The sequence below is a fragment of the Canis lupus genome, chromosome 4 (genome assembly GCF_048164855.1).
Source record: "Canis lupus baileyi chromosome 4, mCanLup2.hap1, whole genome shotgun sequence".
Classification (NCBI taxonomy): Eukaryota; Metazoa; Chordata; class Mammalia; order Carnivora; family Canidae; genus Canis; species Canis lupus.
The window spans coordinates 56,552,001-56,570,576 of record NC_132841.1 but is presented as its reverse complement, the minus strand read 5'-3'; the positions used below and the strand labels follow the sequence as shown (position 1 = coordinate 56,570,576).

The window sequence follows — 18,576 nt, the reverse complement described above, 5'->3', positions numbered from 1 at the left end:
CTACTGGTACTAATTAGAGCCTCTTATTTTGCAATCACTCATAATTTGTTTCTTCCTGAGCTAATCTCGCTCATGAATGTGTGATCAAGCTACACTCAGCTCTTCATTAGTGTGTGTGCCGACCTCAATTCCAAGCACAGCCAGCACTTAATTCCAGCTTTGTTCCTGTCCCCTGCCAGAGGTCTAAAATTGCTGTGTTTGAGAAGATGTGGACATACATGAAGTCAGCAGAGCCATCAGTTTTTGTGAGGACCACAGAGGAGGGAATGATCCGAGTGAGGAAATCCAAAGGCAAATACGCCTACCTTCTGGAATCTACTATGAATGAGTACATTGAGCAGCGGAAACCCTGTGACACCATGAAGGTGGGAGGTAACTTGGATTCCAAAGGCTATGGCATTGCAACGCCCAAGGGGTCCGCCCTGAGGTAAGTAGCCAAGATTTGCTTCCTTGGTACTCCCTCTCCCCCTCCCTACCTCAGGAATGAAGCTGCTATGTCTGCCACATGGCTCCAGTGCCACAATGCAAGCCCTTTTTGGACACCTGTGGGCCTGGAAGACACCAGTCACCCGAGATCTTCAGCCCTGAGGTTGGAAATTGACCTGGGGGCCTCAGCTTGCTATGACTGTTGCTGCCCATGTGTTCTCCCCCATGCCTCGCCTTACCCCTCCAAGTGTGTTAAACATCAATGAAACTTGCGTTTGTGTTGTGTGAGCTATAACACACCATCCTTTACCAAACATTCCCATATCCAACTAGGCTACGAAGAGAGTTCTCCAGCAACCTGGATTCTATGAGACAAGGTGGTTTGTAATGTTTGTCTGAAAAGAAACATAAACATATTGTCCAAATGAAAAATCAAGTAGTTTGAGTCCTAAATGCTCTGTCTGTGGCAATCAAAATAATACCAAATGAATGGCAGCACCTGTTCTTTGCCAGATACTGATTTTTGGTTTTTTTTCAAAGATTTTGTTTATTCATTTATTCATTTGTTTATAAAATATAAAGAGAGAGAATGCACAATGGGGCAGGGACAGAGGGAGAGAGAGAACCTCAAGCAGACTCTACCCTGAGTGTGAATCCTGACGCAGGGCTCAGTCTCATAACCCTGTGATCATGACCTGAGCTGAAACCAAGAGTTGGACACTTAATGGACTGAGTCACCAGGTGCCCCCCAGATACTGATTTCTGTAGAAAGAAACAGGTAATTCAGTAAAGAAACAAGTTTTGGTAAAGAAGCTTTAGTATTCATTCTAATGAATGAATTAATTTAGATTAATTCATAGATTTAATTCTGGGATTTACTACTGGCTACCTTGACAAGGTAAGGCATATCATCTCGCAAACCTTCGGTTTCTCATCTGTAAAGAGAGGATATTCATCCCAGCCCTTTCTAGGTCCAAGGTGATTGTGAGTCCAAATGGGATAATCTACAGAGAAGGTAATTGAAAACAGCACAGAATGAAGTAATATATGAGATGTTATGTCAATTTACACAGGGATTAAATCATTTTAGAGAAATACAGTGTTCAAGGAAAGGTGAAAAGTGTTTAAAAAGGTTGCAAAAAGATGGAGAGGGGTTCCTAACCCACCTTGATATCCAGGATCACTTCCACCATCACACCTTGCATTCATTTCAGTAACATTGAGCCCTGAGGTTCTAGGCACTAGGCTAAGACCTGGAGCTACAATTTTGAACAAGACACACAATCTCTATCCTTATGGAACTGCATTCTTACAAGAAAGACAGTTATTCAACAGGTGATTATTGGGGGGGGTAATTATTATTTGATGGTTCATGACAACTATGACAGATTCTGTGATCATTGACAAAAGGTGACCTAGAGGACACCTAATTCCAGTAATAAGCAGAACAAAACTCCCACTACAAAACCTAGATATGCAGGATAAAGTTATAATAAATAGCCTTTTAAATGGAAGCTAGGAAATCCCTAGGCCAAAACAAGAAAAGAACATCAAAACCAGAGTGAAATGCATAAACCAACTATTCAGGGACTTCCCTAAGCAGGGTAAAGTCATAAATTATGTGACATGAACAAAAATCAGAAGTACACCCAAAGATTTAAGAGTAATGAAAAACACTTTTAAAAGAAAATTCATTATCATAAGGGACCAGACATATTTAGAAAAATACAAATTAGAATTTAGAGAAGTAATAAAATCTCAATAGAAGGGTTAAACAACAAATTAGTCTAACTGGAGGAGAAAATTATTATACTAGGGGGAAACAATAGAGATAATTCCCCAGAAAATCACACAGAGAGATGAAAAGATAGAAACCATGACAAAGAGGTTAAGAGACCTGAAAGAGAAAACAAAATCCCAGACACATCTTCTGTGAGTCCCAGAGACAAGAGAGGATGGAGTAGAGGCAGTATTTAAAGGGAACATTCCAGTATTTATAGAAAACATTAATACCTAGATTCAAAAGTTACATGTCCTACACAGATGAAAATCAGCAGCTGATTCACTTGAAACTGCAGGACTATAAAGACAAAGAAGATCTCAAACACACCCAGAGATAATAGGGTCTAATCTGGTGTGCAGGATGAGTGGAACATGGTCAAAAGGGCTTTTCCAAGAATACTTTATCTCAAGTTGAGATCTGACAGATTAATAGAAGTTAACAAGGTAAAGTGAGGGGAGGAGTAGAGACGAGCAGTCCAGGCAGAGGGAACAGCATGTGCAAAGACTCTAAGGTTAGGAATCATGCTACAGTTGGTTAACTGAAAGAAGCCAAGTGCTCCTGGACATAGATAATAAAAATGAGAAAGGTTAAGTTGAGATCAGAGAATGAAATAGGGAAGGATTTTGTAGAGGATTTTTGTCCTCATTTGAAAAGTAATGAAATTGGGATCTCTGGGTGACTCAGTGGTTTAGTCTGATCCTGGAGTCCCGGAATCAAGTCCCACATCGGGCTCCCTGCATAGAGCCTGCTATTCCCTCTGCCTGTGTCTCTGGCTCTCTCTCTATGTCTCTCATGAATAAATAAATAAAATCTTTAAAAAAAGAAAAGTAATGGAACTATATTGAAGAATTTTAAGTAATTATCTGAAAATTGGGAAATAAAACTATCTATAGGAGTGCGGAAATAACTGAATGTGCCAAATGAAGGGAAATCAAATGGCCTGGTATTTATCAATTATACATTTTTGCCTGAACAACTTAAAAGATTCTCTGTACAAGTTTAGACAAAGTTCAAAGGGGATGCAGAGAAGAATGCTTGGCAAGGAAGAGACTTTTATCTCAGAAACTTACACAACGCTACCCTAGAAAGGCACCATGTAGAGAATAAGGTCTTACACATCTGGGAACATGAGTGATGCTTCAGTGTTACAATTTACTGAAAGCTTTATGAGTCAAGGATACTATTTGATCTAAATACTTGTATATAAAGTCAAGAAAACAAGGAATAGAGAAGTGACATGATTTGTTCAATCAATAGAGTACTTCTATCACCCCATCCCACATATAGGTGCCTGGAACAAGGTAACAAACTCAGAAATTATTACATCTTTGAGTGACATGAACATAAAGTTCAGGTCATCTGGCACACCAGTGATTTTCCACCAATGGTAGATTGAGTGAATTCTGACTCCTTGCTACACACTATGGTATATACATTATCTCATATAAACTTCATACCTATGAAGTACCATTATTCCCATTTTACAGATGGGAAAACAGAAGCACAAATTTTCGTTACCTGACCAGGTTGACACAACTATAGCCATATTTCAAGCTCAGATAGTCTGATTCCAGATCCCATGCCTGTGACTCACTCTAATGCTTAACTGGGCTTTATGACTGACAGCACCATTAAAAGTAGGAGACTGGACTTATGTCAGGTTCCTAGTACCTATTCTCATGGGTCAAGCATTAGGCAACAACTCAAAAAAGTTAAAAAGCAGACATTTGGAGCCCAGAGCATCCACTCATTATGTGAAGACAAAAGGTGAGAGTAGATGGTCATTTTAATGCACGAAGTACCACTTCTTTGTATACTAACACTGCTTTAATAGGTTTTGCATGCCTGAAGATTTCTTTGGGGATAATTGTTGAAAATAATTCAACTCTGTAATAAAGAAAACCCTAACTCTGTCATTTACATCTCTGTAAGACATAAAAAGCTATTTAATGATTTTGAGAAAGCCAAGAGAAAGGGAAAGAGAAATGAAAAGGAACATATTCCAAATATAGATTACCAATGGTGGATATGTAAGTCAAGAATACCCAACTGATGGTCACATGCACTCAGCTCTCTCCCAGTGCTCCATTCTCTCCAGTGGCAACTATTAAGGTGGCCAGGAGGTTTTCTGACTCAAAACCAGAAAAGTAATGTTCCTCCTAATAGGACCATGAGTTTCTGACCCAGGAAAATCCCTCTTCCCTCTATGGGATTCTCTGTCACATCTCTGCATTAAAACAAATCATTCTAGCGACCAATAGTATAGAGATTCCATGAAACATAGAATTGCAAAATGGTTACAGAAAACATGAGCGCGCGCGCACACACACACACACACACACACACACTCCAGCCAGGGTTCCATCACACCTCAGCCTCACATGCCCCAAAGGGTGCCATTTCCTCAAAGCACGGTCAAATACCAACGAGTCATGACAGCCCAAATGCCACACAGACCTATGTGCCTGCTCCAGCAGTCTTAGATCCACTGAATTGATCCCAGAAAAGCATTCTGCATGACAGAGGTGGAAAGTGGAGAAACAGTAAGGGGAAGTACCTATTTACTATTTCCTCTGGTCCCTTTTAAAAGGAGCTTATATGTGCTAAAGATAATATGGCAGAAGAAATCAATTTTAATTCAAATTATTTAGAATTATAGCAAAGACTTTTGAAAACATGGTTTAGCCATTCACAAAGCTGTGAGCTCTGTGTAAGTCTTTACAGAAAGCTGGGTCAGCACACTACAGGCATTATCACAGACTTCCCTTCTGCCCTGTAAGAGTAGGGCTTCTGCAGCCCTCATAGGCAGAGGCGCTCCAGGTTCAGTGCCTGTGCCTACATCAAAAAGGGCTCCCTGGCAGCTTTTTCCCATCACTTTCTCTCCATAAAGCCAGATCTTACCATACCTACAGGGCATTTAACCACTTCCAGCCTTCCTGGAAAAAGCTCCAAGTTCCTCCAAGTCAGATCACCCAGCTCTGCCTCAGAAGGTCAGAGAACTGGTATCTAAGGTCCAACTATTCCTCTAAAACTTGCCAAGTCTACTTGGCAAAAGCCAGGCCATGGTGGTCCCTATGGATTGTTAAAAGGCTGTGTTAGTGACAGAGTGGTGTTTTTGTCTCTTCTGCTCTGGAAACAAATACTCTGATGAAACGAAATAGTTCAATGCTTGATTTTCCATTTGGACAGGTGGTGTTTCTTTGAAACAGATGCTATTTGTTGGCTGTCACTGCATGTTTGGGGTTGGGCAAGGGGCTGGATTGTGTTTCCAAAGCCCTAAGGTTATGGATAAAGACCTGCTCAGCCAATGTCAGTCACTAGGGAAAGGCAATTGATAAATCAACTAATTATGATCTATTGGGCCCTTTTATTGTCAACTAAATGTACTTGCTGGTCCAAACTGAAGTTTCCTTTCTTTATTATGATGAACACTCCCTTCAGTTAGAGACGACGTGTTCAAATTTCCTCAGTAAGAGGGCATGACCAATGTTTTACCAACTCAAGAAGGAAGCCACACCAGATTGGCCTACGTTAAAATCTCAACTAATGATTATCCTTCACAAGCCATTTACCAGGAATTTGATGGATTTGCTGAGTTATACCCTAATCAGGACATTGGTCAAATTCTGGTCTTTAACTGCGACCATGGTTACTCTGTAGTCTTTTCTAGCCTCTGTGATCATGACATGTTTGTCTTCTGTCACGTGTCTTGTCCGTGCCAGATGTCCGGGCCAGGGGGATGGGAGCTCCCTTCTATAGCTTAGTGGATGATGGATGGGTCTGAGACTCAGTGCTGTGCCTTCCATTCAGCTCCACAGATTCCTTTCTGAATATTTCCTCCACACAAGGCCCTATGCACATGCTTCAGGAAGTAGCAGTGAGAGAGATACAGCCCCAGCCTGTAAATTATGCATAACCAAGTATAGTTCATGAGCAAAATTACACAGATGCCTATCATTCTACCTAGTGCCATAAGAGTCAGTAGCACCCAAAAGGAGGAGAGTCAACATTTGAATGGAAGGATTTGCAAAGGTTTTGTGGCAAAAGTAACATTTGACATAGGACATGAAGAAATTGTGATAGGTGAGAAGTGGGGAGTGGGTGCTCCAGGTGGAGGCAACAAAATGAGCAGAGGTAAGAAAACATAGGTCTTGTTTTCAGGAACAACAAAGGCTTTGCTTTAACCAGAGAATGCATTAATAAGTAGGAGCAATTCATTGTGGTCATACTGGGAAGGATTTCAAATGTCTCTATTTTTATTCGATGTCAGTAGGGACCATTAAAGGCCATTGATGTGGAGGTATCGTGGAGCAAACAGGCTCCCCAAAATTATCCTGGCAGTCATTTGTAATGTGAATCAGAGAGGAGGATTACAAGCAGAGAAGTCATTTAGAAATCTGTTGCCATCATTCTGATAGGAGGAAATGAATGTGGTCATGGGTCATAATGGGATGGGGACAGATGGAAGACATAGTGGGCTCTATGTTCTTCACCAGGCATCACCTCTACTTGAAGGCTTGGTAGTTTGGAAAGAAGTCTGTTATGTGAACTTTCTGAGACTTCTGTGCTCTTTAAGGCCTGATCAGGTACAAACTGATTATGACAAGAACAGAAAGTGGGCATATATGGGGCTTACCTCCCAAACAGACTTCTTGCCACCTCCTCAATTTAACCTCTGGGGTGCCTTAAAGGTTCAGAAAGGCATTGCTGGGAGAGCTGCAGCAAAAATGGTGGAGGCTCCCCATTACGGTTCTTTGAACCTGTTGCGCTGACTCTATCTTGCCTACATCTGGTGTTTTTGTTGTTGTTGCTTCTAGTTGTGGTTTTTTGGTGGTGTTGGTTTTTTTGTTTTGTTTGTTTGTTTTTTTTAAGTAGGCTCCATACTCAGCCTACTGGACCCTGATGAAGGCCTGAGCTGAGATCAAGAGTCAGATGTCCAACCACCTGAGCCACCCAGGCACCCCAGTGGTTTTGTAATCAGACATAAGTTCACAATTGCTCATCAACATTTTAGTCATACTGGTATTCTGACTGAATATATTTTTCTCCCTTCACACAACCTTATTCTGGGAAATATCTACTAAGAACTGCTTGTCTGTATTGGCATATGGCTGAAGGAGAGAGGTTAAGGCCATGACTCAGGAAGAAATATCACAAGGTTTTGTGGAGAGTATTCTTTCTTCCAGGGATTGAGAGTCTCCTAGTTGTCCACCTTCTTGCTGGGACCTCATGACATAATTGCATCTTCAAGTTGGTTCAGTGGGCCTTTCTTGAACACCCTTTTTTTTCTTTTCCTAATACTGTTCTGAGCGTTACAGTGGCCATCAAGAGAGCTCTCTTTTAGAGAATCACAGTGACCCAGAATGTAATTGGGAAACAAATAAGCAAGTGTTATTTTGTGCAGTGTTGATTCTGTTGCTCTAAAGAACCATTCCACAACTTCAGTTTGTGTCAAATTATTTAAGGAAGCTGCTTAAAAATGCTCCTTTCTAGACTCTCATTTTTGACATTTCTGATTCAGCAGGTCCAGGGTGGGATCCAGGAATGTGCAATTTTAACAAGTCCCCCAGGGAATTTGTTATAGGTAGATAGCAGTTCATTTTGAGAAACAGGGCTAGAGGTCAGGGAAGAGAGATGGACAAGGTCTGAGGAGACAGCAGCTTAGAAAGAGAAGGAAGATTAATATGATGGGAGCATGACAGGGAAACTGCACTCTATAGCGTCCAAATCATGATCCTTAGTCAAGCAACTTTCATTTAGGTTCGAGGGCCATTACTTTACCTGCATGTTGACCTCACTTGGTAAGTCATTATAACTTTTTGAGCCTCTGTTTTCTTTTCTGTAAAAATGGAATAATAGTAATTCATTGTAGTTGCTCTGAGTTTTGATGAAATAGCACAAAGTACTTGTCACAGAGGGTACTCATTAAAGGTTAATTCTCTACCTTCCCCTCTTTCCATTATACCTACCAAAAAGTCACTTTTGAACCAGATAACTTATTTTTTCCTTCTTTGTGAAAAACACTGTGTTCATCAGAAATGCTCATGAACACCAGCCTCTAACCCTAGCACTAGCTGCATTAGAAATAAAATGTGTCTCTCTGAGAACAATTTGTGGTCCTCCCCCACAGAGAACACACTAAAAAAAATAAAACCCTGATATTTTTCTCCCTCCTTCCCACCCTCCTCCCATAGTATAGTACTGTGCAGGGCCTGCTGCTGAGAATAAATACAGTATGTCCCAGGGAAATGACAGGCCCTTTCAATTGGTCCTTGCCTCCTGATGGGTAGCCAGGAATGCTTGTTGTCATGGTAACCCCATGAACTCTATGACCCAGGTCGGGCCTGATCAGAGACAAAGCTCTCTGAGCAGAGAGGCTAGATTTGCCTCTATCTTCAGAAGAGCTGGAGAGAAAGGAAGAGAGGGAGGGAACGGAGGGAACGGTGGATGAAAAGGGAGGGAGGGACAAAGAGAAAGAGAGAGGCAGAAAGAGAAAGTGTGTGTGTGTGTGTGTGTGTGTGTGTGTGTGTGTGTGTGTGTTTGAACAGAGATTGGAGGTCTGCCAAAGGAGCACTGCATCAATACGGAAGCTTCTCAGGTCAGGACACGTGGGATGGATTATAGAGCGAACCGAGAAATCCTCCTAGGAGACTGGCACAGCAGCCCCGTGTGAAAGTCCAGGCATGGGGGTGACAAGGGCTTGATTTAGCATTTAGTGGTGATGATAAGACCTATTGTTAACATTTATCAAGCACTGACTCATCCCAGGAGCCTCTACAAAAAATTTGATGAGCATTAGCTTATGTAATCCTAACAACCCTGTGATGGTAGTATTGTGTTCACCTTGATCGTATAGTTCAGGAAACTGAGGCATAGAAAGGTTATGGAACTGGCTCGGGATTATACCTGGCATGGAAATTGGAGAGCTGGATTTTCAACCCAGGCAGCCTGGTTTCAGGACCTCTTCTCAGCCATTAGGCAAAACATGGATATAAGGATGGAAATTGTGAGGAAGAAATGATTATTCAGAGAATAAAGATCATTTACTGCCCCTCTCCAAACAGACACATGTACAATTGCATTTAGTCCTGCCCAAGCAATAGTGAGTCAGAAAGCTGCAGCCCCACGAAGGGAAGTGGTTCACTGCCACTCTGCCTGAATTCTCTCCAGAGCCCTGGCCTCTGTTCTGCAACCTTTGCATGGCGAGGGGAGGGGGGCGGGTCACATGTTTCTCTCCCTAGGATCAGGGCTGTATCACCTGTTGATGTCATTGCCCCATACCTAGAAATGGAAAAGGGCACATCCAGTACAAATTAAGGTTTCCTGCTGACCCATGGTAGACTGAACCAAAACTACCTCCAAAGACTTTCATGCTTCTCAAAACTCTATAGTGCTTTTGACTCCTTTCAACAATGAAAAGCTGACCATTTTAGACTGATTGCGCTATATGCATAAAGAGGGAGGACACTTCCTTCTTTCCACACCTAATGCGCTCACATGCATTCAGTGCCCTAGGGATGTTCAGGCATGAGCTTTCCTTTGGATTTAGTTATTATCATTTCCCTTTCACAAGTCAGGAAGCTAAGATTCAGAGAGGTGACACTCTGCCCAGGTTCTTACCCTAACTTATGGGATGCAGCCAAAGTACAGACCCTGAGTCCTGAACCCCACTTCTTTCCACATCCCCGCCTCTGTGCTGATGGAGGCACCCCTCACTGCCTTTGCCAGCTTCTAGGGTGGCATCCTTAAAATATGAGGGGAAGTGAGACAACAGGTGGCCTCCACAGCCAGAGCACTCCCATCCAGAAGCACCAGGCGAGGCTGGAGACCCACGGTGCAGTTCTATTGTGGAGGATTGTGGTAAAATCACAAAGGCAAATGTATACTTACCCCTGTTACAGCTCCGTTTTTATCATGCCTGCTTGAGAAGCTCATAAACAGCAGAGCAACACATTAAGGAGAGAAAGAGGAGGAAAGTGTACAAGGTGGCAAGGTGGCAAGGTGGGATCTGGATAGATGGACAACCTGGGAAATGAATGGCCTTTAAGACAGCAAGAACACTGGCCCAGCATGGGCTGTGATTTGCCTGGCGAAGCACTGCATTCTCCTGCTGATACACAAATTGTATGTTGCTTTCTTTTTAAGAGGCTGTTGCTGTCAAAAATAGTATCTTTTTTTCCCTCTTTCTCCCTCTCATCAGCAACTTTCTTTCAGACTTGCCCACTGCTCCTTTCTAAGAAGGCAGCTGCTGTTGTACAAAGGAAGACCAAGAGGGAGAAGGGCTGGGGACCTGTCCTAGCCCTGACAGTTAGGGCTTGTGGGTGTGGGAAGCGAATGTGCTTTAGCATTGTTCAGACTCATTCAGACCTGGCCTCCCACATCCACAGCCTGTGTGATCTTCGCTATGTAGCAAACAGCTGTGCGGGCCATCAGTTGATTGTTAGGGCCCTGAAGTCAGGACTAAGAACGAATCCCAGGAGTGCCAGTTAATGACAGGAGTTTCTCAGACAAGTTACTTCACCTTCCTAATCCTCAGTTTCCCCCAAATACAACTGGAGGTAACACTAGCATTCATCTTGGTGGTTGTTAAATAATTAAATGAGATAATAGAAGGTGCTTAGCATGGTGCCTGGCACATACTCAGGCGTCTAAGAAAGGTTAACTCTCATTACTTAATCTCTCAGAGGCTTAGATTTCTCATCTTCCAAATGGGAATCCTGCTATTAGCTTTGCAGAATTGTCTTGGAAATAAATGAAATCACTTATAAAGAGCTCATGGTACATTAAAAGTCTTGTATATTAATCCCCTTTCCTCTCCGAATTCTCCTTTCCTTTCTGTTTCCCCTCGACACTCATCATCTATTCTGTTAGTTTGGGGATCTAACTCAAATAAGTGGTGATTGCTTTCTCTGGGCCAGACCACTCTCAGCTTCTTTTCATTGTAATGAATGAAATTTCATGATATCAAGAGATAGAGATATCCAAACGTACAGTTTTATTCTCTTTTCCACTCAGGGCCCCCAAAGTTCAGCTAATAGCCATCTTGCTTCCATCCATATGCTCTGGTAGAAAGCTTTTGAGCAGAGCCTGGTTTCTAAGGCTTTGAGGTTTCTGGTCTCTGAGGGCAGGCCGAAAGGAAGGGGAAGGGGTGGCCCTGAGTTGAGCCCCTGTGCAGAAATTCTGGGCCATTTGTTTTAGTAACATTTATGAATCACCCCATGTGCTGAGATCATGGCTTGGTAATCACATCTAATCAGCCTCTTCCTCAGGGAGGAAAGGGGCAAAGGCCCACTCAAACCCCTAACAGAGAAGCCAACTTCCTCCTAATGAGATAGAGGTAGTAACCCAGGAGAGTCTCCAAACAAAAGAGAGTCAGGCAGGCATATTTGCATATATTATTCATGCCTCCTCAGCACACAAATCTAGCAGAAAAAGAGCATAATGACCTCTTAATCATATTCTCCATTACAATGGGAATTAAATTTATTCCTTCGGAGAAATGTTTAAAAAAAATAATTCCATAGCACTATTCAAGCCAGACTCCTTGTGGCCCACAAACACCACAACTTTTCCCCACCCTGCGGTCTTATTGCTTCCTTCTTTCTAGCTTTATTTCAAAGTACAGTTCAGTGAAGCAAGGACCAAGGGTCCCACCAAACCTAGAACACTTAGCATGTAGACACCTCCTATTGATTGTTTGTCACACTGACTGATTCCTACCCAGCCAACTTCCAGGTGTATGGTGACTTTCTGAGCATGTTATAAAATCAGTTGATATGTCTGATCTTGTAGATTCATGAGAACTAGGAAATACTAGTCCTACTGTATAACTATATAACATAAATTAAGCCAAGCAACTCTTAACTCATGAGTCTCTTTGGCCATCCTGTTGCACATCCTAAAGATAGCCCGTGAAAGTACATGATTACAATCATACAATTTAATTCTACCAACATTTGAAGCACACTGTACAAGCACTAAAATAAGTCCTCTTAAGGAAAGCAAACTGATTATGACATTGGCACCCCCCCCCCAAGATTGGCTGTCCAATGCAGAGGCTGCAACCAAAAATGCCCCCAAGGGCTAGGTAAAGAAAATGAGGGAAATGGATTTGGGGTAAACTCTTATGTGATTTCCTTATTTTTAATAGAGCCATGAGTAGAGTCAATACTTCTGGACTCTAACAAACAAAATCACAGTGCAAGCACTATGATAAATAATAATTACAGTTAATATTTGTTGAGCACTTGCTATATATAGCAAGTACTCTCTCAGTCCTCATGCATTCTCTAATTCATGTAATCCTCATAAGAACTCAATGAAGTAGGTACTACTAAGAATCTCATTTTAGAGATAATAAATTAGTGGCACAGAAAAATTAAATTATCGAAGTCACACAGCTAGTGAGTGGCAGAGCCAGAATTTGAACCCAGGCAGTCCAGCTTCAGAGTCTATGCTCTTATCCACTATGCTACCTTTTAAGTGGAAAACTAATAGTTTCTGAGTGGTCACAGAAAATGATGAGGGCTTAGTGAACAAAAGATTATATGCCAATCTAGAGAAACTGCTCCACTCAATTCTGATTTAACATACAGCTGTGTCAGAATGTTGCCAGATCTGGTTTTTCAAAGAAACTAGAAATCTAAATTTTTGTGTGAACTATTCAAAATTTTGAGTGTTGGTCACAGTTAAGAAAGAAATAAAGAAGGCACATCCTAGCAACAACACAAAAAAGAGAGGAAATACCATGAAGGTGATAGATGATTGATTGATAGATTTATCGATCAATATAGATAAATGAACAAGGCACAGTGGAAAAACATGCAGGGAGGGGTTCATGTCTTGCCCTTCAGGTGGGAGTTCTAGGAAGACCCCCAAGAGAAAGCAGCCATCTCCGAACAGGGCCTTAAGCCAGTGGGAAGAATATCTACAAGCAAGATAGGGAGAAAGATATTTCAGATAAAAGACCCAGCAAGCAAAAAAAAAAAAAAAAAAAAAAGACCCAGCAAGCACAGTACAATAATGAAGGGGAGAGTAATTCATGCATTCTTTATCTATCTTTGTATTGTTGTTTGCAGCAGAGAATCATTTCCTCAAACGATATCTTTTATGGAATCCCACTATAGAAGACAAATGGATTGGGGTGAGGGGAAGCTGCTGAAACAGAGGCTGGAGATGGTAGCAGAAAAGGGAAGGAAGGAGAGAGCTAGAGACAGATTCGGGCCCAGGGTGGGAGACCTGGGAGATCACAATGTTCCTCTCTCCCTCAGGAACCATTCTCCATCACGGAAAGAAACAATTCTCCAACATGACAAACCTGCGTGTGTTAAAGTCCACAAGAAAATAATGGTCCTGCCAGCCTGCCCAGCATTCTGCTTTCATTGACGTTGGTCTTTTGGTGGCCAGTCCTTAGAATTGGCCCAGCTTCCCTTCCTTTCATTAAACCAGAGGTAGCTGAGATGAGACCACTGGGCTGGCTCTTGCCCTGAATGGTGTTCCCACCCCCTCTGTTAATTGTAGGGAGGCCTTCATTCATTCCCTCTGTTATCTTTTGTCAAGCATCTCTGGAGTGTCTGACACAGACCCTGTGGTGCTGCTGGCAAATGGTTCTGCATTACAGGACCAGATGTGGTTTACTCTGAGCTGCAAATGAACTGTTGACATCTGCTTCTCACAATGTGGGGAGGGCTAGGGATCAAACATGCCTCCAAAATGCTTTCTGTCTGTATCATCTCTGCTGAAGGGGACAGACTTCAGGTTTCCATCCAGGCCTTTGCACTATACCAGGTGATGGTAGCCACAGGACCCTAAAGAAAATTATAGGGCCAGAAATATATATCACACATGTAAAACTAGTATGCAACTTCTGAGGGTCCAGGTAACTTACCCTGTGATACAACATATATTTCAGAAACTTAAAACTCCTTTATTCAAAAAACATATATCAAAAAGCTACTGTGTTAGCTATTGTGCTAGGTGCAGAGTCCCTACCATTAGAGAACCCTCAGTCTGGTTGGGAAAGCCAGCTATGGATATGGAATGATGAGTTGCCTGTTCTAGAGTGTACAAGTACAGTAGGACAGAAAGGAAGGCCTGATCCATTCTGTAAGACCCAGGAGGATTTACAGAGAACAACATATGCTAGAGGCTTGTGTGATGAATAGGTTCTACAAAGTGGCAAAGTATATCAGATAGAGCATGTGTCCAAACAGACGTGTGGCTTTAATGGCACTTCCAATTCAGCCACTTGTTCTCAAGTAATCTCAAAACACTTTAGCATCTGTCCCCTCATTTGACCCTCACAATACAGTTGGAGCCGGAGCTTATGATTATTCCCATTTTACAGGGAAGACTGGGGTACAGGTATAGTAACCAACAATCCTAGTTTTCCCAGGGTTGAGAGGGTTCCTAGGATGTGGAGCTTTTAATGCTAAAACCAGGGAAGTAAAAATAAATAAATAAATAAATAAATAAATAAATAAATAAATAAATAAATAAATAAATAAAACCAGGGAAGTCCCTAGGCAAATTGGAACCAGTTGGTCACCAAAGGTACAGTTATAGGACTTGACATATAACTTGACCAGAGATTAGTGAGAGACTCAGATCAGACTTGGATTCTTTCCTCCACCTCAGAGTGGAGATAAAGAGAGTGTTCTATGTAATTTTTTTCTTTTTTTTTAAACCAATTCCTTTGTGTTATTTTGTAGGGTCAGAAACCAAAGACAAAATTTCTTTTAGCTGAATCAAAGGCTGACCAACATTCCTTCTCCTGAGATCCTACAACTGTCTGTTCCTTGAGTATACTGCAGAGGAGAAAACTACCTACAGTGGTCACAGGTGAAGGGAACTTTGGCCTTATTTGTGTTTCCTAATATAACCTTGAGATATCTGCATTTTAACTGAGGCTCCTGACATTACTCTCTATTTCCATCTGCTTGGTTGGAGATAACCTCTCCCACATTACCCACCACTCCAAGCTACTGGGCCAGCAGCATCTTCTGGGCTCTTAGCTTTCTGCTCCATCCATGATAGTGTTTACCTTATATGGTCCACACTGACAATGTCAGAGTCTGGACTATTAAAACAGAAGGGGTCTTTGAAATCATTGTCCAAAAGGGAGGTGATTAAAAGAGTGCTTTCTAGGATCTGACTCCACAAATGCCCAGACCTATCCTAGGCTCAACCACTCTTCCCTTAGGAAGGCAAGCCAACAAGCACTGGTCTTTGCTGAGGCTCTGGCTCCCACTCCAAACAAAATCACCCTGGTTTGGCCTCAGTAAAGCAGAAACACCAATGAAAGAAGGCCCTCAGCATATGTGGTTTACTCATCCTCCGAGGCCTGCATAGAAGAGGTTGCAGCAGGGCTTTAGAGAAAGACATAAGGGAAGAATAGAAGTGGCTGGACCTTCTTCACAGAGGAAGAACCCTGGGCTTCAGAACCCTCCAGCTCCATGAAAGGAACAGTTAGAATGACCATGCTCACTTGTACACTGACCTTTAATCCAGTGCAAGGAAATTCCCACCCTTCGTGGTTCCCCTAATGCCTTTAAATAGCTGCTCATCAATAGCTGCCCTCCCTCTTCTTGAGGACAGTTACAGAGCTCCTTAAAATCTCTTCCCCTAGAAGCCCAGTGGATCTCAGCCTAGATACATCATGGACCAATATAGAGACAAAAAATAAAATGGTGGTAGGGACACATGACAATGATTTATCTTGCCAAGAAATCTTGATATCTTAAGACAAAAAATGACCACCTCTTATCAGCATAATATAATAAGAGAAGAAATGTATTAACACTACAAAGGAAGGAAGAAATTAATCAATTGCACATGAAGGACTGTCTTAAATGGAAAAGTTCAGCTTTCTAAAAACTCACTATACAATCCTTATCTATCCTCATTTTCCCATTGATAAGTGAAAGCTTCATCACATATTGGCCTGGCTCTTTGGAGCCAACATTTTGGGACCACTGACTGAATCCTAACTTTTTACCCAGCGCCTGAATTCCCTCCATGTTCTTTCCTGACCAATAGTTATCCCATCTATTGCCTCCATTATCCCTGGATTCAGGGTTAAAACTTTCAATATTGTCCTTTTCTCTCATATGAGTTATACACTGGTTAATTAATTAATACATATTTACTTAGGACTGACTGCACAGTATAGATGGGCTGCTAGTTGAGTCCTCTCCCTGCTTACACACCTCCCCTGTCTCTCTTGCCTGCAGGTAAAGTGCTGACTTCTTGGCATAGCATTCCAGAATAATTAGGAATTGGACTCAGTCCAACCTCATGTCCCAGAAGTCCTGGGCCTGTGCTTCCTAGCTCTACTTCCTGATTCCACTCTTCCATTTTCACAGAGCACCCCCTGAAGATTTTCAAACTCCTACACACTATCAGATGTAAACTCTCCCATTTTCTGGTGCTTCCATAATTCTTTATTTTAAAATCAGATATAGTCTTCTATCAACTATTAAGAAGCTTTTCTGCCTCCCACATAAGACTGTACATTCCTTGAAAGATGAAGTTTATAACTTTCTCAGCTCTTTATTTCTACTGAGTATCTAGAATGGTATTTGACACTTAATTGGCTCTCATAAATATTTGGAGAGTTGACTTGAAGACATCAACTCTTTACACCAAAAGCTTTATAATCAAGTGAAAGACTAAGGCTATTATACCTGAAACTGTAGTAGGCAAGGCAACAAATTGACTGCTAGGTTCCAGGGAAGTTCAAATGAAAGGTCAATAAGAAATCAAGTATTGATGGAAAAATTCAAGGAAAACATGGGTAGCATTGCAGGGCAACCAGTGTTAGGAGAGAAGCTAAGGAGAACAGCAAGCTGCAAGCGTATAGAAGCAGGAAGAAAAACACTGTTTGAAGGGGAACAGGATGCCTAGCAGCCTAGTTTGATTAGAACTGAAGCTTCCTTTGAGGGAGGAGAGGATAGCATATCACTACAGGCTGGGTATAAGTTCCAAGGGCTGTTTCATCCCATACTCCTCAGATGCTTGAATTCAAAGTTTTGAAAGAGAGACGGTTGCTTCAAAACTGAAGCCCAGAATTCAGTCTTTAGCCTTTCATAAGCTGAGGCCCAATTAAAATCATCTGAAATATCTCCCTTGACTGCTTTTTTTCCCAAACTTCAATTTCCCTATAAGTATATGATAATCGAACTTCTTCACAGTGCAAGTTTGAATACATTGAATTTTAATGAGTACAAAGTCATCCTGGAGACTACCTTTCTATGGTTCCAACTCCTCCCTACTCAATATTTCCAAAGATAATTCATTGATTCAGATACTCCTCTGGACCCATGAGCTCCTATGGCTGAAAGTCAGGGCTCAGGTAGTTGAGGGTCTGCCAGAACCAGAATAGCTTCAGGCAACTGTCCTTCTAGCATCATCATTTTGATCTCCTACGAAAGAAAAGGAAGGAAGGAAGGAAGGAAGGAAGGAAGGAAGGAAGGAAGGAAGGAAGGAAGGAAGGAAGGAAGGAAGGAAGGAAAATTTTTGGCCTCTTCCTTACAGTCAAGTGGTAAATTAGCATCTTATTAAATTGGGCTATAATGAGGTTTTTCTCATTTGTGGCTTTGTTCTCCTGTGGGCTTAGAGAATGGAAATCCTTCAGTGTTACAACAGTGTGCAAAGTAAAAGAAGGACTGAGGGAGTATGGGGAGAAAGGCCTAAAGAAGTTTTCTTGGACTTACCAATACATACAGCACCTAATCTGGGTCAAGCTGGAAAACAATGGTTATGTGTGTAGACTTCAGTCAGACAGAGTTGAATTAGAACCTTAGGCTAATTATGTATTTGTCTGTGGAATGGAAATAGTAATAATGTGATGACTAAATAGAAGTGTGAAGGTTAAATGAAATAAAGCATGTAAAGTGTTAATGCCTGGCCCATAAGAAGCTATCAAAAAAATAAATGTTAACTACAACTATTATCCTATGACTCTGTGCGCTTTCCTTGCACATTTTCTGGTCCCTTACTGTTATGTTGCATATAGATGAGTTTACCAAATAGGCGAGTTAGAGACACCTAGGTTATTATTTGTACTTAGATTTCTTTCATCCATTCATTCATTCATTCATTCATTTACTCACCCTACCCCCAAAAAAGGTATTTCTCACTTTATACTGCATAATACATCTTGTACTAAATATTGTAGGAAGGAGTTTAAAAACAGGAACCATCATCTCTGCTCAGGGGAACTGACAGTCTGTTTGAAGGGATCCAGCCAACATACCAATTAGCTACAAGATTATAGCATAAGGGATCAGAGTTCAAGTTCAGAGAATCACCTGGGAAGAGGGATGTTCAGTGGTAAAGTTTAATTAAATGCTTTTTCAGGAAATGCC

At 41.7% G+C, this 18,576-nt stretch overlaps 1 protein-coding gene across 4 annotated transcripts in view; it reads left to right on the top strand.

Annotated features, from left to right (window-relative positions):
- GRIA1 (glutamate ionotropic receptor AMPA type subunit 1) overlaps positions 1-18,576 on the top strand; it is a 299,091-nt gene that overhangs the window by 259,822 nt on the left and 20,693 nt on the right. For all 4 annotated transcript variants that reach the window (XM_072824421.1, XM_072824420.1, XM_072824419.1 and 1 more), the window contains one exon: positions 180-427. In XM_072824421.1, the coding sequence (XP_072680522.1) occupies positions 180-427 (248 nt within the window). The remainder of the gene's footprint in view (positions 1-179; positions 428-18,576) is intronic.